General features: G+C 50.9%; 6 protein-coding genes across 6 annotated transcripts; 2 read left to right on the top strand and 4 right to left on the bottom strand.

Annotated features, from left to right (window-relative positions):
- Positions 1-5881: 5881 nt before the first annotated feature.
- Positions 5882-9295, bottom strand: CDV56_101924 (putative histone acetyltransferase; the record flags this gene model as incomplete). The annotated part of the gene is made up of 4 exons (XM_026755543.1): positions 5882-8439; positions 8510-8557; positions 8656-8735; positions 8805-9295. The coding sequence occupies 4 exons, from the start codon at positions 9293-9295 to the stop codon at positions 5882-5884; spliced, it is 3177 nt and encodes a 1058-aa protein (XP_026610027.1).
- Positions 9296-10705: 1410 nt separating this feature from the next.
- CDV56_101567 (arylamine N-acetyltransferase family protein) lies at positions 10706-11797 on the bottom strand (the record flags this gene model as incomplete). The annotated part of the gene is made up of 3 exons (XM_026755186.1): positions 10706-11212; positions 11285-11330; positions 11388-11797. 3 exons carry the CDS (start codon positions 11795-11797, stop codon positions 10706-10708), a joined length of 963 nt encoding a protein of 320 aa, XP_026610026.1.
- An 891-nt stretch (positions 11798-12688) lies between these two features.
- On the top strand, positions 12689-13787 carry CDV56_101275 (RraA family protein; the record flags this gene model as incomplete). Its single annotated transcript, XM_026754894.1, has 5 exons — positions 12689-12865; positions 12919-12994; positions 13078-13403; positions 13448-13546; positions 13611-13787. The coding sequence occupies 5 exons, from the start codon at positions 12689-12691 to the stop codon at positions 13785-13787; spliced, it is 855 nt and encodes a 284-aa protein (XP_026610025.1).
- A 208-nt stretch (positions 13788-13995) lies between these two features.
- Positions 13996-15399, bottom strand: CDV56_101030 (3-ketoacyl-coA thiolase peroxisomal A precursor; the record flags this gene model as incomplete). Its single annotated transcript, XM_026754649.1, has 3 exons — positions 13996-14794; positions 14861-15311; positions 15390-15399. 3 exons carry the CDS (start codon positions 15397-15399, stop codon positions 13996-13998), a joined length of 1260 nt encoding a protein of 419 aa, XP_026610024.1.
- Positions 15400-16140: 741 nt separating this feature from the next.
- Positions 16141-16934, top strand: CDV56_100803 (uncharacterized protein; the record flags this gene model as incomplete). Its single annotated transcript, XM_026754422.1, has 4 exons — positions 16141-16248; positions 16305-16626; positions 16705-16766; positions 16839-16934. The coding sequence occupies 4 exons, from the start codon at positions 16141-16143 to the stop codon at positions 16932-16934; spliced, it is 588 nt and encodes a 195-aa protein (XP_026610023.1).
- Positions 16935-17561: 627 nt separating this feature from the next.
- Positions 17562-20266, bottom strand: CDV56_100178 (uncharacterized protein; the record flags this gene model as incomplete). Its single annotated transcript, XM_026753797.1, has 3 exons — positions 17562-18507; positions 18566-19158; positions 19223-20266. 3 exons carry the CDS (start codon positions 20264-20266, stop codon positions 17562-17564), a joined length of 2583 nt encoding a protein of 860 aa, XP_026610022.1.
- Between the last annotated feature and the right edge of the window lie 559 nt (positions 20267-20825).

The following is a 20825-nucleotide window of genomic DNA, read 5'->3' as shown; positions in this document are numbered from 1 at the left end:
CAAGCAGAAGAAGGCACGCGGGGTTGTCCTGGTGTGGGGGGGGTGGGGAGGGGTGAAAAAGGACAGGGGCCGAGGAGACCCAAGGAAGGGGGGGAGAGGAAGGAGAGAGAGGGGTGGGGGGGGTCTGCAAAAAGAAAAGGGGAAAAGCCAGCCGAAACCGGTTCCAAAAAAAACTTAACCGGGGGTTGGGAGAAAAACAAAAACAACATTAAAAATTAAGAAAAAAAAAAAAAAAAAAAAAAAAAAAAAAAAAAAAAAGTAATAATAATAATAAAATGTTGTAAGGTAGCAGTTCAAAGATGAGTATCCTCTTGTCTGTTTTCGCTCTCGTGACGATGTTGTAGATGTGCAGAGACCGGAAAAATGATGGAAACCCGAGCGAAGAAAAAGGGAAAAAATGAAGGTTCGAGACAACTGTTGCCGACCGTATATGCTCGATTCTTTGCAATATGGGAGCAAGAACCCTCTTTCTGTCCCCCTTCTTGTTTATCTTCTCTTTTTCTTTTCTGTTCGTCCAAATGCTTCAATAATATGACGATATAGAGCAGGGGAAAAAATTTGGATGGTCAAAGAATAAAACAAAAAGGTTATTGGGTGTGGTTCGGGCGGGATCAGAAGACCGCTCAGCCCAGTGTTGCAAGAACACAGCTGAACAATGGGTCAAAAAAGTCGCCTCCACGGGTCTGAAGGGGGGGGCTTTGTCTCTTGACACACAGAAATCCAAGCGAAGAAGGCAAAAAAAATTTACTCGGATTTTGCAGATAACCAGCTGAACCAGATAATGATAATGTGTCCGGTGGAGTAGTACCAGGACAGGAGAGCAACGCCAGTCACTTTTCCGGCCGTCCAGTCTCTACTCGAGGGAGAATCGTTGCCAGTCAGGTCGACACTCGACCACGGTTGAGAAAGCGGGCTAAGGCGTGTATCAGTCTCGATCATCCGACAGGAACCGCAGGACATCTGAAGATGATGCGCACATTGGCACGCCTTGAGGGGGAAGGAGGATCGAATGCTCGAATGGAACGAAAGAATAGAGGAGGGGGTGCAACCAGGATCTGAGATTCACTTCGGACACCTGCGCAAGACTCAAACTTTACCCTCGTCTAGGCCGGATCGACTGGGGGGTTGATGGAGCTAAGCATGAAATCCACCGCGTTTGCGGCAAACCATTACTCGCTTCCCCGAACAAAGCCCAACCCACAGGCGCAACGGTTTGACCTCGTGCACGGAGATAGAGCCGATTATGCAAGCGATGAGACCCGTTTTCCTCACAATCTAGACGCCGCGCAGGGTCTCCGGCTCCCTCGCAGACGCCAGAGCCGCAGGGCGTGATAGCTTTTGCTGCCGGTGCGCGCGCCTAAGCATTCCAGTTTGAGTCTGGTCTCGCAATTCCCATCGCTTATTCGTTCCTCCTAAAGTTTGATCGTCTCTTAGACTCTTAGTCCTTGACCAGTCAGGGAGGAATAATCGCCTTCGTACCTCCGTAGATCCTTTAGTCTCCCTTCCCTCTTCGATTCCCCCTGGCTCTCTGTCTAGGTCGTCTCCTTCAACGTACTGTCTGATTCAATCAACGATGCGCTCATAGTCACAACACAAGAACCAAGGGAACAGAACATACCTTAATTTCTCTTGTTCCCTTTGTCGATCCAATGGGTTCCGTGTTCCAATTGAGCCAGGATCCAAGGGAGGAAGCTCACTTCCAGTAACGAGAAAACCAGGGCACCAAGGCCCACTCGATAACCGTTGAAAATCCCGTCCGATACTGAGAGAGGTTGTTCTTCAACAAATAAACAAGACCTTGCTTCTCCTGGTCGCTCAATGGAAATTAAGATATCCCTCTGTGTCGCGAGTCTCTTGTCCGTCAGCGCCAGGTGATTGTCGGCGTTTTCTCTTCTGTCCCTCGACGTGTGCTCCAGGCCACGAGATGCCGAATCGCCTTTCTCTTCCCCCTCTTCGCTCACGGCTGAACCAAGTCAAGCCCTCTTCCGTTCACCCCAATAATCTCCGCTGTTCTCGACTCGATTTCCGTCAATCTAGACGGGAACACTGATTCGGCTGCTTCAGGAAAACAGTCTTCATAGAAGGGAATCCTTGCGTGGGGATAAGGGAGCAATCGCAAATCGAGCAACAACACTCCCGGTCATATGGAGGGAGCGACGAACAGTTTCATCAAAAATCTGGAGTAGAAAGTGGGAGTGAGGTGCCTTTTTCTCACAGCGCGGTTGGTGCAATGAGGTCAGGCCGCAAATGGCCAAAACTCACTTAATCTTAGCCTGGGTCTTAGGGATCTAGCTCGGTGTATACATCACATTGTCTTCTGTTGACACGCAGGATGCGATGGTTGCACGCAAATCGCAGCGCTGAGAGAATAGCTCAGCTCTAGTGCATGAAGCTAAATGGACGAGGCCAAGGGGTCACGAAGTCAATATGATGCAAAACGACAGATCTCTTGATCGACAGACCACCCGAGCGCAGTAGTATGTGGTCAATCTGTGAGATAGATTTCTGCAGTCGAGATGCTGACCTTACTGAAATAGTGCTGTGCTACGCTGCCTTCCCCCACCCACCCAAGGTGCAGGTCCTTCATGCACGCGACGTCTGGAAAGTCGAATACCGATAGTGCGGCTGAGTATTACACCTTCCTCTTCCCATACAACGGACGGAGTTTCTTTAGTCGTTTGACCTTTAGAATTCGCCCCTCAGGCTCTCACAAACTCGATGTGCCAATGTCCCGGACAAATACGGATCCTGCAGTTCAGCTGCCCTCACCTGCATAAGTACTTAGAATAGCGCAGCTCTCAAAACCTTGGTCTCGACGCGCTGGCTCATCACAGTGCGGGCCCTTCATTAGCAGCAAATTTCGGCGCGGGTTGACGATGAAATTGATGGACCACTTTTGTGTAGATCCAGGAAACCCAACGTTGACGTGAAGATGCGGGCATAGCGGTATTAGTCCAATCTGAGCGCAAGCGAGGACATCGCTATTGGCGACAAACACGCAAGGGTGGCATAGGCCAGTGCCTGCATATGTAAAACACCGTGACGAATGAGAATTCGGCGAGGCGTTCAATATTCAATAATATCATGCCGCTGAATGATGATCTCAATTCCTGGAAATGGGACCAAAGCAACCATGACAATAACACAACAAGTTCAGGAAGAACCGATGATCCTTCAAATGACACATGTGGAGCGAGCACTTTCACCAATTATGACGGTGACCGTCGGGGGTCGGGACGACGGGACGCTGCGGTAAAGTTAGGGGAAAGGTTATCAAGCACTGACCGATTCAATTGTCGTCAATCATATTATTGCAGTTGAGCGAGCGATTCCCGGAAAAATGCCAGTAATCAGCAACTTTCAGATCGCATTGTTGTGTTCGCACTTGGTCAAGGTCAAGATCCTACCCGCGCGAGCCACGTTTCAATGGCGTAACAGGCTGCATACAAGCTTACCAGGTCAACGATTCATTCATGGGCCATGGCCATCATTATGGATTGTTAACCCATGGCGCGCGAGATGCCAATATTTTTTGCCTTTTTTTTTGGAAAACAGCTCCGACCAAGACTTTGCGATCTGCACCGTGGATAGGAGACCACAACAAAGTTTCAGAAATACATGCGGAAGAGCTTTTCTTCCTACGCTGTCGCTCCTGAATAACTTGAGAACGAGACAATAGGTGAGAAGAGAGACGGCGGGGAAAAGAAAAAAAAAAAGGAAGCGAAAGAAACAAACAGACGCTCTGACTCAACTCGAGCGACGAACGATTTTTAACCTTTCAAGTATGCCGGCGTCTGCTTTTGTCCTACTACATATTGAAGTGGGGATCAAAAGCTGCAGGATGAATTGTCGCGGGCTTTATCGGCGCTCCTAGCACAATGGCGCAAAGCCTTCCATCAAGTGCATCAAAGCTGCGCCAGACTTGAGAATTATCCATCTCCAATTCTACTGGCTCTCCCTTTATGCTTATCCCCTAGATGAACCGAGCGAAAGTTCCATGTCTTGGACAGAATCAGATCCATGGTCTAGCTGTCGTTGGAGGCCTGGTTTTACCAGGTAGATAACTATTGCATTTGCAGCTAACCTGGCGCCATTTCCGCACAATCCACCAAGGATAAACGGAGGACAGAGTTCTTGCACTTAGCTATTGTCTCATTGGAAAGTCTGAGCAGCCAGACGCAAACATGATAACGACGACCCGCCTGTTCTGGATGTTATGATTCAAGTGGATATCAGCAAGAGATGATCTGCATGGTCAATTTACCCGGCCATATATATATCTATAGACTACTCCGTACAGTGCTCCCAGTAATGAGCAAAGGGAAACAAGAGAAAAGAAATAACAGCATAAGGCGAAAGGATGATGAACAGGCCCAAAGCCTGAAGGGACTCGCCGAGTTTCTCCACAGACTCAGAGCAGAAAGGAAAAAGGTCATTATGACTGATCATACAAACTTGCAGACGTCGATCCCACTCCTCAGGTCCAATACCCCGTACCTACCTGAAATTTCAAATCAACATATGGGTCAAAAACCAATCAAGAATGACGTGAGGTCTCGAAACTTTGACAATCGAGACTCGGAAAAGGCAACCGACAACCCAGCGTGCTAACCATCGAATCCATAGATTATGCACAAGACCTGTCGCAAGTAGCTACGGTTTAGGTACGGTATGGACATCAGCAGTACATTTCCTACGGCCTTGACAGGTGTATCTATACATAGCACTGCACTGACCCATGTCAGCGATTTCATACACTCCCCGCCGAGAAGTAAATGGCTTCCCATCTTTGGTGGTGCCTTCCTGGCTCCTGCAGCCCAGTTGACGGCCTGGGCTGTCTCGAGATCCTCAAGTACCACTAGCCTAGTATCCTACTCAATCGGCTATATTGCAGTCATCTCCATTATGCACGAAGATCGAAAGGAAAGTCAAAATCGACTCATTTCCTGGTTCTTGGGCAACTGTCGGGGCCTTGATCTGCAGCTAAACTGGATGCCTTGGCCTGGCTTGACCGTGTCCCGTATGGCTTTTTACGTATCAAAACACCAAAAAAGGTACCAGCAGTCTGTCTTCAAGTTGATGAACATTGAATGATTCAGATAGATCTAATGCATCGAAATTCCTTCCTGCTGTGCAACACTGTCTTCCATTGTGCCCAACGTCGCACAGTAAGAGCTACTGCCTTGATCTTAGGGCATCCACGCTTTACTTGTAGGCCTCTCGGGTAATAACCACATAGTCAGTCCATTGTCATTGTCACTGAACCTGCATATAGATGACGAAGCGATGTACCAATAGATCTTGAATCTCTGAGATATGAGCACCTTACTTAAACGCATCCTGCGGTCACATTGTCTGTGTGCGCATGCCCTCCTTGCGCAGTGAACGACCATATCCCATGAAAACTCGAAAAGCACAATGTAAGATTGGCTTCGTTGGTATACGCTTACACAAATGCAAATGGGAGGAGAGAGCCACCCAAAGCTGCCATCATAGAGAACGGGCCTATGAATCCGTCCTCTGGAACAGCATCTCCTCGAATCATGACATGCAGAAGCCAGAAGAGAAGCAGCCATGCGGCAACGAAAGAGACATCGATGGCGTAATTAGATAGGGCAAGAAATAAGCCCATGTCGTGCCAAGACAGCGCTGTGAATGGATCGAATCAAGGGATGACCGAAACGCCAAACGCTCAGCCTACTCCTTGCTTGATGAGAAGGATACATGAAAAGAAAAGAAAAAGACAAGCAAATGAAGTGATGAACCCTCCTGTATGAACTCAATAACGCCCAATGCAAATGCGTCGTCAAGCGCCTTCAGAGACCGAGTCCTCTTACCGCTTGTGTTGCCTTCCCGTTTGCTATGCGGCTCTCACGCATCGTCATGTTTGCATGACTGCGTCTCCATCGACGTCCGTAGCAGCAATGTTGTTCTCCTGAGGCGCGTCGTCATCTGGGATAGCCACTTCGATCTTCTCCACTACCGATTTTCGGCTCGCTGACCGCGATAGTTTCCCTCTGTTCTCGACTCCCCTTCCCTTGGGTGTGATTGGGCCGTCGGAACGAGGGACATCAGCATTTGCCTTGGCTACAACGGCGCCCGAATTACCAGTTCCATTGATAGTGTGATTAGGAGTGCCTGCTTCCGGCTCGGACGGCGCAGCATCATAGGGTTCTGTGTCTTGCGCTTCTTCGAATCCACCATGCAGATGCCGCTCGCCATTTACAAGACCATTGATATTCGCGCTGGACGGCTCTGGAGCAGGTGAGTCCATCAGCTTGGCGCTTCGACCCCGCCGAACACTACCTGGATTCGTGGTAGGGGTCGCTGAGGCCAACATAGAGGCTCTGCGGGGAGTACCGCGACCACTAGTCCGGGCACTTGTAGGGGTCCCGGCCACCTTATACACGGACTTGCTGCCAAAGGGTCTTCCCGGCTTCCGTTTGAATACAGGAGCTTGAACAGGAGGATAAATTTCGAATCTAGAAGGAGGGATTCCCGCAGCAGGGTCGGATGTGGCAGGGGCACTTGAACTCGCTGTAGCAGTGGTTTGGTGATGGAAACCGCTAGTGTTGGAGAGCGCTTGTGTTGAAGGGGGGCCAGCGGCTACACTCGAAGGACCCTCGGAGTCGGCGTGTCCCGTCCAGTTGGCGGTTGGAACATTGAGATGCCCTGCAAGTCGCTGCTCTTTCATGTTCGCAGCCTTCTTGACTTCTTCGCCTTCCTCCTCTTCCGGGTCTTCCCGAGGTGCAACGGTGTGCAACGGAGCCCGGTCGAATTGTGACTGATTGCTGCGACCCATGATGTATGGTGTCCAGACCAAAGCATCAGGGTTAAGCTGAATGTAGCCTTTCTCCTCCCAGTTCCGAATACACTCTTCAAAATACTTGGAGTCGAGTCGCAAAGCGTAGGTTTTGGTAACTGGATCCCTGACAAGAGCACGTAACCCTTCCAAACCAGAGACCACATCATCGGCCGTCATGCCTGTTCGCTCTGAAAGCTCCGCTATACTGATTGGAGTTTTTTGGTTTCGTAATTGATACGAAAGTATCAATCGCCAGTAGTTGCGATAGGACACTAGGCCCATGTCGGAAAGAGGTTTTTCTGGTGAGCCAGTCTTGCCTTCAATTCGAGTGAGCAGGTATGAGAAGTCGATAAGCAGATTTCCGTAGCCCTTTCTTTGATGAATGGGCAGGGTGAGGATGCACGAAACATTGTTTGCCGAACTGGGCCGTTTCTCCTTGCTGAAATAGCCGACAAAGTGGCATCCCAGATCGTCGAATTCAGTCATGACATAAAACAGGAACGGCTCCACGTCGTAGTAGAGAGTTTTGGACCCCAAAAACAATTTGGCGAGCAAGCAGAGATTTTGGCAGTAGACTGGGTTCTTTCGCCCGTCGACCTCGAATATCGAGATGGAGCCATCACGGTAGATTTCGTCTCCCGGGGGATGTTTTGCCGGGCATTTCAGCTTGTGCCGCCAGGCGACATAGTCTGAATTCATGTATTTCAAACAAAACTCGCAGATGTAGAGCACCCGGTTGCGACTATATTCTTCGGGATAAGGAGCTGCATACCAGGTCTCAATCTCGTACCCTCCAAAGTTAATGTATTTAATCCTGGACGGAGGACCCGAAACCTTCTGGGAAGCGTGTTGCACGGCTTCTCCGCTGTTTTCTGCTTCCAAAAGCTTCCTTTGCCATTCCTCTTCAGCCTTTTGTCGCGCGATCTCGAACCTTTCGCGATCTGTGTGTGTTGGCAGGGTCCTTGAGGTGTCCGCATCCGTTTCCGACAGAATACCGCCGTATGGCTTTGACTTTGATTCGTCTGTCTCGCGGTCGTTGAATGAGTAGAAGGGGGAGATGTAGGGCGCAGGTGTAATGGGAGCAAAATGGGATAGAGGTTCTTGTACCACTGGCGGCGGCTTAGGCGTTCTTCTGCCTCTGAGCTGTGACCGGCTCCGAGAGTCGAGGATCTTGGACAATTTGTTTTCGTTGAGTCGAAAAGCGAGAACAAGTCTCCCAAATTGCCTCAAAACCACGCGGCAGGTATCTTTTTCCTCGGCACGCGTGCGCCGGGAACGGGTACGCACTGGGGACAGACCGTCTGCATTCCCAAACGCCTGGTCGCGGGACTCAGCCCGAGCGGATCGCAGTGATGATTGCCGTCGCCACTTTCGAAGACCGGGTGTGTGCTCTCCCACGTCGGTCGACGAGGCTTTCCTTTTCCGCAATGATCTCGAGCTGGCCAAGAGGTCACCGCTGACGTCCACGGCGTTGAAAATCGAGTGGAAACCAGAACCTTTCTCTCCAGTGTGTGCCGGCAAAAGCTCTCTACGCATCTTCTTTTGACGAGGTTGTCGCCGGATCGTACCATTCTGCTCAGTACTAGGCTGCAATTTCTCCCGAACGCAAGTAGGGCATCTCCATGAACTGGCGTCTGTACATTGTCAGTCTCAGGGCTAGGCGCGATGGAACCAGGTAGAGAAGGCGAATATCTTTGAACATACCTTGTGTCTCACTGAGCGCATTTTGTTCGCGCGCACATTGTCGATGAGCTGTAGAGAGGTATATCAGCGACGATTCCCGCATGAATACGAGGATATCATCAAACGCTTCCATAGATTCAAAAATGGACTCGGAAGTTGCAACGTACAATGGTCACCACAGACAGCGCAGGTCAAATACTCTTCGAACTCCTCGCTAGGATCATGATCTTCGTCTTGACCGCAAAAGCTACATTTCCCGTCTCAGCATCAGACCGAATCACGAGAGAGAATGGACGTGGGAAGAAAGTGAACTCACATGCAATTGCCGCGGACAGTATTATCCCCCACCGCATCCTCCCGGCTATTACTCTCAGCCTCCCACTCCTCGTCGGCATCCGATTCTGAACTGCTTGAAGTGGAAGCCGATGCATCGCTGTCGCTTTGATTCTCAAATGCCGGATCACCTTCTGCATCGGCAGCCGCAGAAGCCGCATCATCGTTGTCAAATGAGCCAGCTGCGTCAGGCACCTTGACAGCACCAACCGGTTCTAAATCATCGTTATCCCCGTTGATGTTCAGCTCCGTATCCGGCTCCCCTTCTGCATCTTCGTCTTCGTCATAATCGGCATCCTGATCCCCCTCAGCGGTCTCCCCACAGTATGCCCGATGAACTGAATTCTGTAGCTGCTGGTCCATCTCATAGAGGTCGGTCTCCTCTTCCCCTTCCGCGTCCTGATCACTGTCCACCATGTCTGCTGGCGGTCTGGTCTCTGGATCGTCGATGGCCGGCAGCACGGTTGCCGGCATGGTGTAGGTCGCCGTGGTCGCCAGTTTGAGCGATTGTGCTTCAGGGATATATTAAGGTTTCGCGATGTTTGAATGAGGAGTTGAGGCTATAGAAGCTTCCCGCTAGGGCGAACAATCATCTGGCCGCGCATGAACGGGACATCGGGGACTAAACGGAGTGCTGATTTAGACGCAGTAGTCCAACAATTCAAAGAGCCAATCGATCAAGCCGTAGCAGACGTTGTGATCAAGTGTCAGAGACGAATGCGCGAGCAAGACAAGCGCAGAGGGTGCCAAGTTGGAGGCGCTGGAGGGAAATGGCCAAGACAACAAGCAAACAACGCGTGTATTGAGGAACTGGAGCCGTGATAACAGAGGCGCTAGTAAATATGCGAGAGTAGAGCAATGGCCAACGCGTAGATTCGCAGCACAAACGCCGTCCGTGGAGTTATCCAGCTTCCAAAGCCATCTGCCGCCGCTTCACGCCCCTTCTCTTGCAGTGAGGTTCACGGAGTTGCTGACTCATCCAGATTGACCCCGGTCGGGCTAAACCGCTTTGGGCAGTCCTCCAGACCTCGACGTCGGCGGAATCCAGCGGGCACAAGAAACGACGACGGGAGACATTCTGGCCTGCTTTTTTGGAAATTGAAACGGTCCATTGACACCTGACCCAATCTTCTCAAGACATTTTATTATCTTGCAACGAATTGAGGATTTGAGTTTCACAAAATGGGTGTCCCTTTCGAAGCCCTTATCCCCTACGGGATCATCATCGCTGTGTGTTATCCCGCAATCCCCCAGCATGCCAGCTCGAATTACTGATGGATTGTGACAGATGTTCGGCGTGACCGGTGCCGGCCTCACTGCTGCTAAGTATTTTGGAAACGAAGGGAAAAAGGCGCGGTGGAACAGGGATCTGTGGGACAGAGTAAGTGCTTCTTTACCTGTGGCTTGCGATCGGGTGAACGAAGTTGGCTGACATCCATCTAGCAAAGTGCGTGACCTGCTGATTGCAATGCTTGCGATTTTTCCTCCTAGTTACCCAGCCGAGATCTCGCAAACTAACGATATATATCTGCCATAGTGATGGAAAGAGACTTGAGAATCACAGGAACTTTGCGGGGCCAGTCAGGCAATGCCGTAGCGCCAAAGGGATTCGATGTCAGCAACCCGTGGAAGGTAAGTCATATCGTCGACTCGATGAGATTTTTTGGGGAGAAAGCGAGGTGCTCACGTCTCTGCAGCTTGAGAAACGGATTTTCTAAGTCACGGCAACGTGTCTCCGCGTCATGTCTTTACACTTTTTTAGCTTGTGTTCGCCTGCATTTCCTAAATCAATATCCACGCCACGGTCCTAGAGCAACGTCGTTTGTACAATATCACCGGGCAAGCGAAACGCTGCAAAGCTAGTTTTCAATTGTCAAAAAAATTCTATTTGATCTCGGAACTCAACCCCTGTATTCCTTGAACTTCATAATCCTGGAAGTGCATATCGAAATACTTCGCCAGCGCTTGTCTCCGATCATCTTCGTTTTCTAGTGTGGCCACAACTTCTGTCTCCCCACCCAGCCTTCTCTTGATTTCTTTTCCTGACAACACATATAAACCTCGGGGTTCGAGTCCATGCTCGCCCAGAATCACCTTGGTACAGACAAATGCCTGGGTAAACCAGCTGGTCGGCTTATGGCTTGTCGCAAAGTTCATAACTGCAAAGTCCTGTGCCAGGAATTCAACGTCCGAGAAGGAGTATATGGGTATCCATTCGCTTTCCGGGTCATGCCTGATCTGGTAGATCCAGACTTTCTGGCTCTTGTCGACGAAATCCGGGATACTGTCCTTGATCAGGCGCATCTCGCCGGGTGCAATACAGACTGCAACCTCGTTTTCCTTCATTGGCAGCGGACTGGTAGGGCCATTGCTGCCGAACCCAACGTCAACCTTTTTAACGAGCTCAAATCAGTAGCTGCCCGCGATAAAAAAAAAAAAAAATACCCGCAGCAAACACCTTACCATGTACTTCTGGCCATTAATGGTCACGATGAGGATCATGTGTCCACTGCGCCCTGCATCAGTGAAGACAACTCTATAGACTTTAGGAGATCAAGGAGCATACAGCGACATGTATCCCACCGCCGCATTGCTCCCAGTCGCTGCTGCGTAACTCACTCGGCCCCCCGTGGGATAGACCTGGTACCCCAATGACCGTAGGACGACATAAAGCAGGTTGGTATTCTCCATGCAGTACCCGTCTAGTTTGCGGATGACCAGTTTTTCAAACACACACGTTGGATGGATGGAGATCGTGCGGTGTTGGGAGTAATGCAGAGCGGAATTGCCCCATGGGATGGCGCTCAGATGCCGCCTCTGCAGGTCGGTCAATGTAGCCAGTGGGTCATTCTCGATGCATTGCTGGAGATGTTGCTGCCTGGTGATTCCAGTAGTACCGGCAGAATCGGCGTACTTGATGCGCTGCAGATAGGCTTCTATCTGATCAGGAGTATATGTAGACGGTGGAGATGCCATGATGCGGGGGGTGACGATCTACAAGACCTCGAGGAAGAACAAAGCTATCATGTAACAGGGAACAGCGTCCTCTTTACGTCTATTTACATATCTATTCGAGGCCAAGATGGTTTCGTATTCAGTAGTTAGTTATTACGTGATTTGTCAGATAATTGGATCCAGATGGAGCCGTGGGGCGTGAAGCCACCAGCGTCGGTCCCTCGGATTGCCGAAACGAGGTGAGAAGCAGGTACAGAGTATGTTGGATAATAGTAGTGAGAAAGATCACGAGTGTATCAAAATAAGGGGTAGCATCATTTATGTACTGTTTTGATACTTTTAAGCAAACATTCGATACCTGTAGAATAATCGCAATGATCGTGCCACGATGGTTCTGACTTCCCCGCGTTTCAACCCCACGGCAGAATGATGAATGTATCAGGGACGGACCATGTGAATGGGAATGAGAATCAAATGTCCATGGATTTGGTTGCCTTGGGTAGCACAAAATATGTTTCCCTAGTCCTGGATGAGATCATGGATCGTTTGAACGAAAGTATGTTGATCTCTAGACGTCTTTGGTTCCGAGCACCTCTTAAGCTGGTGCTGATAATGTTGGTTTATCAGATCCTCGGCTGTCAGTGTCAGCATTGGGAGACATTTGATGATGGATTGTCGACATAGTTTCTGCTCAATTTTTATTCCAAAAGGATCAGAAGGACATACACAGATAGCCATATTGTATACACTAATGCAGCTCAAATAAGGGACGTTCTCAGCAAGAAGACTGTTCCGAGCAACGGACAAACGGACGTCGCATCGCATCACACTGCCCCCCAGTCTCGGAATCTCCATCTTCGTCGCAGCCCGATCTCCCTCACCGTTTGGAAAAGGTATCAGGCCGACTTCCATATGAACTTCGTGTCGCGGAACCGTGTTATCTTTGAAATTCTCCCCTTTCGTCCTGCTGGTCGACCACGACTGATCTTCAAAACATCCCCCGCCCCATCCATCCAGTTTCCAAGACGCACCATGTCCAGCTCGATCGAACAGAAACTGAACGAATTGCAGAAATACTCTGCGTGCGATGTATGAGCTACAAACTGCGAAGGTAGCTTCCGCTAATCAGCATCAAAATCTAGGTATCAGATGCTCTCCTCAAACTACAGAAACCCCCGGAAGGAACAGCTGCCCGAGCAGGGCACCTGGCCAACTTCAGTAAGGAGACCTCGCTCTAGAAGCATTAAACCCCATCTTACTCTCCTTGGTAAGCAAACAACCCCACTAACAGTTCGATCCAGCGCCCTTCTCCCCCTCCATAGGCCGCAACGCAACCCACCCCAAAATCATCGCCCCAGCATCAACCTTCAAATTCATCTCCAAGAACGACCGCATCCCACCCAGTGCAGGCCCCGAGGACTCCCATGGCTTCCCAGCAGGCACGCACTGGGTCGACTTCGCCGAGCCAGGCACTGTAGCCGTGCTCGAGCAGCCCGCGGACCAGCATTGCGCCGTTCTCGGCGGGATCATGGCCGTGCGGATGAAGGCTCTCGGTGTGCGCGGGGTCCTAGTGAACGGGCGCGTGCGGGATCTAGCGGAGATCAATGAGTGCAAGCTGCCGGTCCGTGTGAGTCCAATCCTGTATCGGAGCGGCTGTGCTGATTGATGTAGGTTTGGGCGAAGGGTACGTCGACGGTTGGGACGGGCGCGGAGGCGAAGCCGGGAGCCAGGAATGTGCCGGTTGATGTGGGGGGCGTGACTGTTTCCCCGGTATGATTTTCTGGGGGAAGTGAAGGTGGTGGATGTCGATGGTGATGCTGACCGTTGTTTGCAGGGCGATATTATTTTTTGTGATCCTTTGGAAGGCGTGGCTGCTATCCCCCAGGAGCTTCTGGATCAAGTGCTGGAACTTATGCCTAAATTAGTAGCCATGGATGACAAGGTCAAGGACGCTGTGGCTCAGGGAATGAATGTCTTTGATGCGTTCAAGCAGTTCCGTACCAAAATTTGAGAGATTTTAAGGGAGGTATTTGGACGAGGTATCTACAGGCGTTGTCTATACCATGAGTGATCAATATAACTGGTGAACCATCATGTCATTGGTATTCGAACAAGTATTCAATACAATCAAGAAGGTGGGAACATAATATATATGTCATCGCTGTACAAAGAAAATGCAGAGAAGAAAAGCAATGAAACCAGCTCATTCCTTCTTTTGTTTATTCGGCGACCCAGACTGCGGCCATACCCATACCCGTACCCACACACATGCTGGTGACACCAACCTTCTTGTTGGTGCGCTTCAGCTCTGTCAGAAGGGTGCTGATCTGTCTAGCACCGGTGCAGCCAAGGGGGTGGCCAAAGGCGATAGCACCTCCCTTGGGGTTGATCTTCTCCTGGGGCAGGCCAAGCTCGTTGACACACCACACACACTGAGAGGCGAAGGCCTCGTTGATCTCGTAGATGTCGACCTCGTCCTTGGTGATGCCGGCCTTTTCAAGGGCGACGGGGATGGCCTTCCAGGGGCCGATACCCATGAGCAGGGGCTTGACACCGACAACGCTGGCGGCAACATACTTGCCGATGATCTTCTGGCCGAGGCGCTCGGCGGTGGAACGCTTCATCAGCAGCACGGCAGCAGCACCGTCAGAGATCTGAGAGGCGTTACCAGCGTGGATGGAACCATCCTTGGCGAAAGCAGGACGGATCTTGCCGAGGGACTCGGGAGTGATGCCGTCACGGATGCCATCGTCGGCCTTGACGGTAATGGTCTTCTCCTCACCGGTCTTGGGATCAGTCCACTTGACCTGGAGAGGAATAATCTCCTCGTTGAAGAGACCGGCCTTCTGAGCCTTGACGGCCTTTTGGTACGAAGAGGCAGCGAAAGCATCTTGGACGGTACGACTAATGTTACGGTCCTTAGCCATCTGCTCCGACAAGACACCCATGGGGACCTTGCAGTTGGCGGACTCGGGGTGGCTCTCGAGGAGCTCAGAAAACTCGGTAACGGCGCCAGGACTGCGTGACGAAAGTTTGTCAGCGTTTGGGCTTCTTGCGGCATTGCAAAAGAATGGTTCGACTTACCCATACTGAGAGGACATGCTCTCCACACCTGCACCAATACCAACCTCAATCATACCGGACTTGATAGCGTTGGCAATGTCCACAATGGCCTGAAGACCACTGGAGCACTGTCTGTTCAAGCTCTTGACAGCAGTCGACTCGGGGAACCCGGCAACAAGGGCAGCAGCACGGAACTCGGTAGCACCGCCACCAGGGGCAAGGACGGAGCCAACAGCGACATCTTCCACCACCTTGGGGTCGATGCCGCTGCGGTCGATGACGCCCTTGAAGACACCGGCCAACAGATCAGCGGCAGCGGTATCCTTGAAGCCACCCTTTCCGCCCTTGGTCAGGGCAGTACGCAGGGAACATGTGACAACGATATCATCGGGATGCTTCTCGGTGATGGCGGCGACACCCTTCTTGCCTCCCGAGGTGAAGTGGGAGGAGACCTGGGAAAGACGCTGTTGAGCTGTGAATGCCCAACATAGTCAGTATGACTGGTAGAGAACCTCTAAGTTGACTGGAGTGAAAAGAGTATCCGACTTACGAGAAGACATGATGACGTCAATAGAAACCAAGGGTATATGAAAAAGGACCAAAGGACAACAAAAGTAGAACTCTTCAAAAAGTATGGGATACGAAAGAGATGTCACACTGGGGAGTGCCCTTTATAACCCCAGAAAACCCAGCGTGGAGAAAGATACTCTCGGTCTTGTTACCCTTTGCAGTGATCGTACATCCAAACCCGTGAAAGTACCGAGGTCCAGCCGCATCAATGTTGTTCCGGCTGAGAAACCAGAGTCACGGGATCTCCGGCGAGGAATGAGTCTGTTGATTTTCATGTGAAGAATCATCAATCAGCAGATGATGGTGGCAGAAGACTGCAGATGATCTACTCTTGTGTCTTTTGAGCCTAGGCAAATGCAATAATGAAAGAAACTGAGCGTATCGTAAGCTTCTGTCGTCATTTGGTTCGAGTTTCTCAGCTATTTCGATACTGGTGGTGCTTGACCTTGTGAATACCATCAGTTTGTTATTATCTAATCTCTTTTTCATGGATTTATTGAAAGAATCATAAATAATAATGATCAGCAGAATTGTCCTCTCCGTACTATGCACTCCGTAGCTCAAGTATCACCTCCGAGCGGAGAGTCTCGGCGGCGGAATCCCCGACCATCTTTTTCTCTCCGCATCCAAGATCCAAAAAGTCATGTCCGCCTCCGCGAGGTCGCAATAGCTCACCAAATCTCCATCGCATCACCTCGATTGATCCATTTCATTTCCCTATCAACTGCACCATGCGCTCCCAGATACTGCGCGGCCTGGCCACAGCCGCAGCTGCCTCCCCATCACGATCGATCCACATCCAATCCTCCGCATTATGGGCATCCCGATTAACATGCAGCGTACGATCTTTCCTATCCATCACCTCGTCATTCCGCTCTCTAACCGCCTATCCTAGCAGAACTCGAAAAATCCCTCACAACCAGCTCTATCCCGACCGTTCTCCCACTCAACCCCCGTCTCGTCATCCCCATTCCGCCTCTCCTCGAAACCACCCGACTCCGACCACGCAATCCCCCCCGAACCACCCCTCGACGGCGAACCGGCCGCCTACTACAGCCCCTACAAGCCGAAGCGCCAATGGCCCCCGGATATGTCCAAGCTCTCCCCGAAACACCAGTTTCGGCTCGAGCGCAAGTACCGACGGCGCGCGGCGCTCAAGTTCGCTCGGCCTAAATGGACCAAGGCGACCAAGTTGATTCAGTGGGGAGTAATCGGATGTAAGTTTCCTGTCTTGGTCCGGGTTTCTTGATCTGTGGGTTGGAAAGGATAACGCTAATGTGGCTTGTCTCTTGCAGTTGTTTTGGTATATGCTTTGCTCTTCATGGAGTGGGATGAGAGGGGAAGTCCGTTCGATGAGGTGGGTGCTCTCCCTCGTACTGATATACTGCTGTGAGGTTGGTCGCTAACCTGCTTGATCTACACAAAACAGATTCGACGGGCGTTCTTTTCCGGCGTCAAAGATACATTCTCAACTCCGCCGCCGCCCCGCCCTGTCAGGAGAGCTGACAATACTGCTCAGGACTAGACACCACCAATAGAAGGTCTATCGGCATTCTCGCTTGTCCAAAGTCGATGACCAGTCTTGAGCTACTGTATATAATAACTGTACTATATGCATGAATCAATGCGCTATCTGCAATGACTACCGGCAAGCTTTAAAACTCCGCTATACTGTTCGCTGACTCGGTCATTGTCAATTTAAACCACGAGATGGATGTTCAAGAAAAACAAATTCACAAGAGTTGACTGTTGTCTGAAGTGTTCTTGAAAGGGAAAAAAATGAAATCTCGTCATGTTGGCCCTGTCGCTTCATTAAGTCGTGTCGCCATGGCCCGTAGTTCTGCTGACAGATGCGCCCAAAACACCAGAGAAATGCCAACGCCTTTCAGTATCCAATTACTCCAATAACACAAAAACAGCAAGACCACATGAAGGAGAACGAGTGTGAGGTGTGCTCATGGAGGGGGGGGCAAAAAAAGGCAGCAAAGATCAAAAGCAACAGAAAAACAGGGCCTAGAACGCCGGGTCATGATCGCATGATGGATTGACTTCACAGAGGAAGTCGATGAGTTACTGAATGAAGACATCAAAACTCATGAAAGCAGATTCGTCACAAATATGAATTGGCATGCTGTAACACCCAACGAGCTTGTCACAGCCAATTGCCCAGGTCATCCCCCTTCTGGGAGACTCGATTGTTGGAAGGTAGTTCTAGTGCAAGCTCCAACCTTGGAGGCTTTTCGTCAAGAATTCCCTTCTTCGGGCTACCAGGTCCGGCTTTGATTGGGGACTTGACAGGAGATCCGGGTTCCGGTCGAGGCGGACCCTCCCGAACGAAGGTGTATGGCCATCCATCCTCCACAGCAGCTGCAGTCCATGTCCGGAGACAATCGTGGACGGAAGAGTAAAATTTCTCCTTGCATGTTCTCAGACTGCCGCCCATTACCTTCTCGAACCCGGAAGCGCGGAGTTCTGAACGCAACTTGTTACGTTCTTCGGTAGACGGCATACATGCAATGAGCCCGTTCATGAGGTCGAGATGCGCTGCGAGATAGTTGGTGGCATCCCATTCAACCCCACCTACATACGGCGCAGCGGGAACAGGCGGCCTGGGTGCCGGAAAATGACGTTCTCGGAACGTCTGTTGCGCCAGTTCTGGAGGACATTTGTCGGACTTGACGATGGGTATAACATTGAGATGATGAAGAAAAATCCAAAATACCTCTTTGGTGACATTGCTGACTTCCTTACACCACACTCGATAAGGGCGAGATTGGTAGATATTAGCAATAAACGAGAGAGGTTGGTTATCTTCCGGGGGGGTTGGATCCTGCAAGTAGGAAAGGATCCGTGAGGCACATGCTGTGGCCATCTCGTCGGAGGAGGCAGTAGAAAGCTGAGTAAACAGGAGGTTCATGATGATGCTGCGAGTGGTGTATTCGCTCGGGCCTTTCTTTTCCTCATCGAATAGCATCTTCAACAGCGCTGGGAAGAGCTCGGCTTCAATTCTGGTCAGGTGCTTCAATGCGACAGAAGTTGTGCAAAGTGCCTTCAGGCACAAGAGGATTTCATGAAGCAAAGTGTCCTCATGCTCCTCCCTGACGAAGAAATCAGCATTTGCGCGGAAAACCAACAGGCTGGGCCACAAAAACGTACCGCCATTCAACTTTCATTATCCTGTAAAGCAACTGGACAATTTCGTCCATACCGCCATCGGCAATGAACGTATCAACCCAGTTGATGGTCTCATTGCGCAATAGGATACGAAGCTTGTGTATCTTACCAATCTCGATCATCTCGGGCTTCTGTATCTCTCGTAGATAGTGGACAAAGTCCGATGGGTCGGCAGCCGTGTCGCGACTGGCTGTAGCGGAGAGAGAGACGGTGGACGTCGCTGGTGTCAGGATTTTTGAGAGACTCGCGGGCTGGGACAAATCAGCAGACTTTGGACGACGATAGAAGCTTCCGCTTTCCGGCCGATGCTTCTTTCCAGGTGAGGAGCCACCTTTAGAAAAGGTAAAGCCGCGACTTCTGGACCGCGATTGAGACCCTTTTCCGTCATGATTCTGTCGCTCATCCTTCGACTCGCTTTTGCGACCTCGACGACCAGTGCTATCATTGGCCGAGGAAGGACCAGTGCTCTGTGGGGTATTGTTCTCTGCTCTATCCTTTTGGATAAAGTCAGCCTTGATGTTAGTGTCCAAGGCCCTCATTTTGTCTCTCATATTGTGGGGAATGTTCCGCGCATCCTATGGCACCTGTCAGCATGTGCGTCTCAGAAGAAAGTAGTTATTCTTAGTTAGGCAAACTCACAAGGAGCTTTTCGAATTCGCTTTCCAGATCCTTCGAGTTTAGGCGTCGTTGTACCTCTGCTTCTTTCTCCTTCGCGTTGAAGGCAGAGATTGCCGCCTGCACGCGTGATGGTTTCTTCGGGCTCGCATCTGGCTTCATCTCAGGCTCTGGGTGCGATTCGGACCTTGAAATACGAGGCCTTCCTTGTCCTCGATGAGACTCAGTCTCAGACTGATCGACCAAAATTGGTTTGTCAGACGGCACTGTTTGGATACTTCCCAGGAGCTCCTTTACCTTTCGATTTCCTGAAAGATTATCGGATTTGGGACGGGGCTTGGCAGCAGAGCGATTAGCGAGAGAAGGCTGATGGTAATCGTAGAAATTTCGCTGTTGCGCTGGGCCGTAGCCTTTGGGCGTGTACAGCGAGACTTCTTCTTGCAATGTTCGGCGCTTATTTGGAGACTGTGGCACTGCATTCTGGTTGTGGAAGGAGTCGGGCGCATACGGGCTCCAGACAGGTGATGGCATGCTGTCCACCAGATCAGACGGGCTTCGATTCTCTTTGTCCCGTACATCTTTCGATCCTTCGGCCTTCCTTCCCCGCTGTGATCGTTTCAGGATGGCACTGAGGCTGTTTGCCGACTTTGCCTTCTTAGGCTTCCAACCCAAAGGCTCGTCCTCCGGCGCTTCGCCGGCTTTATTCTCCTTGCGTTCCATGTAGTTTCTCAACGATTTCAGGGACACGGCACTCTTCGTCTTCTTGTGCAAGCCCCCTTTCTCCGTCTTTCCGGGCGGCTTTGGTTGGAATGAAGAGCCATCTGCCGCATCACGGTTGTGGGCTCTTTCGCCCAGCGGAAGTTGGTTTAGAGCAGGGTAGGCCTGGTCGGCTGGGGACCAAGACGCGCTTTCTGCAGGTTGGGACCTGGGGGAAATCTTTGGAGGGATGGCATCGTCCGCAGATTGGTTTCGTCTATGAGCTTTGGAGAGAATCGCTCGGAACCCGAGTTTGGTAGGACTACGGGTGGCATCATCGAAGATCTCGGGGGGCTGCATGTTGGGAGCCATTACTATCGCCTTTGGCCAGAAACTAGCCGAAGTATAACAACAGCCGTCAGCGATGTTGCAAAGAAAAACCGATGCAAATATAAAACTCTGCTGGGACGGTAGACACCAGAGAACTTACGGTGAGAAGACGCTCCGATCGCAGCTGAGAAGAAGTAATGCACAATGCAAATGGCAAGATGGACAAAAAAGCACAAGAACAAGAACAACAAAATCACAAATTGCGAGCAAGGAGAAAGACACAGCAAGATGGCAAAAAGCAAGACATTGGCGAGCAGGTAGTATCTACTGGAAGCCAGGACTCGAGGGGGGCAGACAGCAGGAAGTAATAAAAAGCCGGCGACATCGAAGGAACAGCGAGACCAGCACGGCACAGCGAATGACCACCAGGTGGATAGTCCGGAAGTGAGTAGAGTCTCAGATGAGTCGAAAAAGATGACCAACAGGCGCATGCAGCATTCATCCACCAACTTTATCCACCAACGCCGTTGCACAGTGGCTGGAATCGAGCATGGTGGAGGAAGTAAACAGAGAGTGGCAGTGGGGTTGCTGGGGGCAACGA

The sequence above is a fragment of the Aspergillus thermomutatus genome (genome assembly GCF_002237265.1).
Source record: "Aspergillus thermomutatus strain HMR AF 39 chromosome Unknown NODE_371, whole genome shotgun sequence".
Classification (NCBI taxonomy): domain Eukaryota; kingdom Fungi; phylum Ascomycota; class Eurotiomycetes; order Eurotiales; family Aspergillaceae; genus Aspergillus; species Aspergillus thermomutatus.
The sequence above is the reverse complement of the archived record's forward strand: the minus strand, read 5'-3'. Positions and strand labels throughout refer to the sequence as shown.